Source organism: Carassius gibelio, chromosome A18 (assembly GCF_023724105.1).
Source record: "Carassius gibelio isolate Cgi1373 ecotype wild population from Czech Republic chromosome A18, carGib1.2-hapl.c, whole genome shotgun sequence".
In the NCBI taxonomy this organism is placed as follows: domain Eukaryota; kingdom Metazoa; phylum Chordata; class Actinopteri; order Cypriniformes; family Cyprinidae; genus Carassius; species Carassius gibelio.
In genome coordinates, this window is record NC_068388.1 from 12,709,638 (window position 1) to 12,715,199 (window position 5,562).

General features: G+C 39.8%; 1 protein-coding gene across 1 annotated transcript; it reads left to right on the top strand.

The window, feature by feature from the left end:
- The first annotated feature begins 690 nt into the window (after window positions 1-690).
- Window positions 691-4,334, top strand: LOC127934550 (uncharacterized). Its single transcript, XM_052532010.1, has 6 exons — window positions 691-1,508; window positions 1,612-1,680; window positions 1,863-1,964; window positions 3,135-3,540; window positions 3,665-3,802; window positions 3,993-4,334. Exons 1-6 carry the CDS (start codon window positions 1,317-1,319, stop codon window positions 4,157-4,159), a joined length of 1,074 nt encoding a protein of 357 aa, XP_052387970.1. The 5' UTR covers window positions 691-1,316; the 3' UTR covers window positions 4,160-4,334.
- The last annotated feature ends 1,228 nt before the right edge of the window (window positions 4,335-5,562 follow it).

The window sequence follows — 5,562 nt, forward strand, 5'->3', positions numbered from 1 at the left end:
ATTTTCTATAGGGTTCTAAAATCCTATAAGGTTTTTGTGGAGGGAACTAGGTGAGGTGAACTACCGGGTTGGCCTGTAAAAATACATCATCACTGCGGCACTCTGTTCTAAACAATATATAGCCATGATCATATTGTTTGTGTAAGAAAATGTATGTAATTTTAAAAGCAAAGCATGCTTTGAGATTAGCCTGGCTGACTATTTTCCTTCAGTAATTTCCCTTCTACATCATATAATGTACATCATATGGTAGAGAACTTTTAGTAAGAATCAAAATAATATTTGACATTAAAGAAACTGAAGCTAATGTATTTCTCCTCTTCAGGGCGTGGAGTTTTCACCACTGGAGCTTTTTTCAGAGGTGATTTTGTTCTTTAATACAGAGGTGAACTTCTGAGTTCACAGGAGAGTCTGGACCGAACTGGACACTACACTGAAGCTGAGAACACGTTCCTGTTTGATTTTCAGTGGCATGGCAAAAATTGGTGGCGAGTACAGAACTGTTGGATTGATGTAGTAGGTATGCTAAAATATCTGGAACTGTAAGATACTTAGTTCATGCCTGTAGTTCTGTTCACACGTTTCTTTTGGTCCGGATACGCTTAGTGTTCAGATTGGCATTTCTATCGTTGAACCTAAGTTATGATTGACCAGTCTGTCCTTTTTAGGGTCACATATTCCTGTTTTTGTTTTATTTACATGTCTCTGGTCCATGTTATGTTCATATTTCATTTGAACTGCACCAGAGTTCATTTGGAAGCCAACTGAGACCCTTCTCTTCAGCGTCTCGGTCCGCTTGTTTGGTCGCACCAGGTTTCAAATAGCAGCTTTCACATTTATTCAGATGAACCACATTAACAGTCTAAAAAAACATGCCAGATGTGAACACACCCTAATACTTCAAATTCACCATGAACTGACATAGAGTACGGAGTGTAGTTTCTTTGAGTCATCAAAAAAAATTCCCCCTGTATTCCCTAAAGAGAACAACATGGTAACTTTTAGATGCTTTTATCTGAGAGCTGTACATTACCATACATTGCAGTACACTATCATATAGATCAGTGGTTCTGGTCCCTCCTCTGCAGATTCTGTAGGTCTCCTTCACCTGATGCACTCAGATGAGTTCATAGAGCCATGTTCTGATGATGAACTCCTCATCTCAATCAGGTGGATTAAAACACCAGACATACAGCATATGCAGAGCGGTGGGTTCCCAGGACTGGGGTTCAGAACCACTTGTAAAAATAACTGTACATGTCTAGCATATATACTAAGATTATAAGTATTGAGTGTTCATTTTATGTTTTTATAGCATGGATGCATCTAAAGAAGACTCGTCTTTGGGAAGACTTGCAAACGATGAGACCAGAAATCCTACTTGCAAAATGAGAACCGTTGAAGTGAGCAGAAAACCTCACCTGTGTCTGTTTGCTGTACGAGACATTCTACCAGGAGAGGAAATCACTTACAATTATGGAGACTCAGATTGGCCATGGCGAGTCAAGGTACTATCAATAAAATGCTAAAGAGATTGATCAGTAATTCATGATAATTTTTTACTCTAATTCTGATTAGTTACCATGTGATTGTGGTCTCATATTTCTCAAGCCTTTGAATAAAGCATCAGCAGAATCCACTGATAAAAAGCCAGCCAGCAGTTTGCGCCTGCATAAATCCGTAAGTCCACTTTAAAACATCTGTATCATTATTCTATATTATTGACTCTCTCAGCATAGAGTTGTGTGTGGAATGATATATAAAGTATAGGACAGCTAGAGGAATGAACATTAACAAGTTTTTTTGTCCTTTACAAATATTCTGATATTTTGATATTCACTGGTTTCTTTTCTGACATCTAGCCCCATTGTGCAGCTTCTGTTTCCTCTCCTGAACTGGACAAGGTAAACAGCAATGGTCCTCATAAGCAGTCAGGCAAATCAAGAACATCAAGGAATAAAACGGTAACCTTCTTAAACATGCAACAACTATCTACTGATGTTTACTGCCAGCTAGTTAAAAATGCAATAAGTGATTTCTGAGAAACACTTAATATTTGAAATCGACACCCAAACAAACAGACCCCTCCCTTCATTGCTCCGCCCCCAAAATAATGAACACGCAGCACAGTCAACCACTATTAGCTGGTGCTCAGGTGTTCAAATAGAAAATATCTTTATTGCTGGCAAACCATAGAATGGTTTGGTTTAAGTTGATTTGTAGGTGCATATCGACTTCATCAAGCACCCGTGTCATTTGAAATGTATTTATGTACTCACAATTAAAAAAAAACAAACAAGAAATTATTTAACGCTGCAGTCCTAGTTTTTCGTCTTTGTCGCCATTTCTGTTCGAAATCTGCAATTGCAGTCATTCGTGGAACTATCAACTTTACATGGGTTGTGCTTTGACACGGCACAGCGCGAATGAATCCAATGTTTTGAGGAGAACGTGCTGCTGTCAATCACATCGCGTCGGTGTGGATACTGTCATTTGCAATGACCGATTATACTTTTTGGAAGTATGAGTCATGACCAACAGAAGAATGTTCACTGGAAAATGACACCTGAACAAGTAACATCCACTTTTGTTCTGACCAACTAAGGGGAAAAAAAGCATTGCAGTGAATCGCGCTGATGAAAGGTGGGGGTATGTGATTTGCAAAACGGCCGGCAGATTTTGAAAATACACAACTCCTATGGTCTTACCTTCTTTCCTTTGACTCCACCCATTCGAAGAACATGGACATGATGGGGGAGGGGGTATGGTACGACCGTTTGATTGATGCAGTTACTGTCTAATGATTCTAGGTAGTTTTGGAAATGATTGGCTGGAGTTTTTTCGAGTCCTGCCTGTTCCACAGATGATTAAATTGCTTACTTTTCATTTCAGTGCTTCTAACTCAGTGGCTGTAAGTGGGTTAGGAATAGGATTTCAAGTGATTTTGAAAAAATGGACAAAAAAGAGAATTACATACCCCACCTTTAAATTTAACAATCGCTTATCAATTATCATATCACATCAAACCGTGCAAACTATACTTTGTTCTCAAATTGTTAATGTTAACAACATCAGCATTGTGTGACTACATTTAAGGCCCTTCAGATATTTATCCTTGTTTTCGTGTGGGCCAGGCGGCCAGTCTCTTTTTTTCTGTAGCCACTCCAAAGTCCAAGTCACCCACATCACCTTCAACCTCGCCTGTGCAGCCCTCATCATCCTCACCTGCCTACAGAGGAGGAGAGTGCATCAACAAAGCTGCTTGCGAATGTGGCATAAAGAACCCTGAAGCACTGTCATCAACTAGGCTTAGGAAACACATAGCAACCATGTCTAAAATTCTTAACCTTAATGAGAATGAAGCAGACCAACTGGCTGATTTCCTTGGTCACGATATCAGAATCCACAGACAGTATTATCGGTTACCAGAGGGAACACTGCAGCTGGCAAAAATGAGTAAAGTCCTAATGGCCATGGAGAAAGGAACACTGTCTGACTACAAAGGAAAGAAACTTGATGACATTGAAATCGACCCAAATGGTATGAGTATACATGCTCTGTGTGTATCTGTGCTGTACATATTTGCAAAACAATGTATATATTCATGTCACAGATACTAGGTATAAGCAATAAAGTGTTCATTTTTCGTTAATTAATTATTAAGAGCAACTTGAGGCCCAAGGTGATTCCATGTCAAGTGATGAGGAGGATTCCAGTGACCTCTCTCAGACATCAGCACCAGCACCAGTACAGACTGATCAACCTGTTCAATCTGAACAAGCTGTTTCACAGGAGGATCAAGGTAAGAAAAATCTCTACATTGCACAAACAACAATAATCAAATAAACATGAATTGGCTCCATGCAGCAATATCCAGACAAATTAAAAAAAAAAATGATGCATTGGGAACACAGTCTTGATTTGCTCTTTACTCACCGATTTAGTTGTAATGAGAATGTGTAATGAGAATTTACTTTTTAATTATTTCATAGGTTCTTCAAATGCTCCAAAAAAGAAATGGGAGGACAGTGAGGTAAAAGCAGTAGAGAGACACATGATGAGTTTCATCAAGACATGCAAAGTTCCTGGTAAGCAAGACTGTGAAAGATGCATTCACGCAGAGCCAGAAGCTTTACGCAGCGAACATGGACTGGTGTGAAAAATTATGTGCGGAACAGGATCACGACTCTTAAAAGAAAGGGTGGTTTGTAGGGAGGGACAAACACTTCAACACTTTGCACATTATGCTCTTTTTGTAGGAAATGGAGCTAAATTAAAAGAAATGAGGATAAAGGTGTAGAAATATTTTGTGGATGGAATAAAACAGAATATATAGTGAAAAGTTAGAGTATAAGAAGGTTAATGAAGAAGTAGAGGATAAGTAAGGGTCAATTTTCTTTGTTCAGTTACAATATAGTTGGATGAAATGTCATGTTAAACTTTTTGATATTTCTGTCATAGAGGGAGGGGAGAATGTAAAGATGATAAAAAAGGGAAGAGTGAATAGCTGTGCTGGACATGGGCTATGGCTGGATGTAACCGATTGGTGAGAGTTGCTGTGTGCAGACTAGAGAAGCTGAAAACTGAGATGTGATGTCAGACACTTTCTGCTTCCCGTAGTGATGCAGAGCCAGAAGCTTTGAAGCAGCGAACATGGACTGGTGTGAAAAATTATGTGCGGAACAGGATCATGACTCCTAAAAGAAAGGGTGGTTTGTAGGGAGGCACAAACACTTCAACACTTTGCACATTATGCTCTTTTCGTAAGAAATGGAGCTAAATTAAAAGAAATTAAGATAAAGGTGTAGACATTAAAATTAAGAGACGCTCGCGCTGTTTGCATACTTTACCACAGCTGAAGTAGAAAAAATGCATTATTTTCCAAATACACAGATATTTCGGAGACATTTTCATTCAATACATGCACTGCTTGATACAGTGTCTGTTTGTACAAGAATAAAGTTCAACATAAGCCTAAATACAAACGTAAAGCGGGAAGAGAGAATGTAAAGGGGGACGTTAAAGGACGTAAAGTAGAAGAGCATGTAAAGGGGACGTAAAGAGGGAGGAGAGAATGTAAAGGGGACGTAAAGAGGGAGGAGAGAATGTAAAGGGGATGTAAAGAGGGAGGAGAGAATGTAACTGGGACGTAAAGAGGGAGGAGAGAATGTAAAGGGGACGTAAAGAGGGAGGAGAGCATGTAAAGGGGACGTAAAGAGGGAGGAGAGAATGTAAAGGGGACGTAAAGAGGGAGGAGAGAATGTAAAGGGGACGTAAAGAGGGAGGAGAGAATGTAACTGGGACGTAAAGAGGGAGGAGAGAATGTAAAGGGGACGTAAAGAGGGAGGAGAGAATGTAAAGAGGGCGTAAAGAGGGAGGAGATAATGTAAAGAGGGAGGAGAGAATGTAACGGGGACGTAAAGAGGGAGGAGAGAATGTAAAGGGGACGTAAAGAGGGAGGAGAGAATGTAACTGGGACGTAAAGAGGGAGGAGAGAATGTAAAGGGGACGTAAAGAGGGAGGAGAGAATGTAAAGAGGGACAGAATGTAAAGGGGACGTAA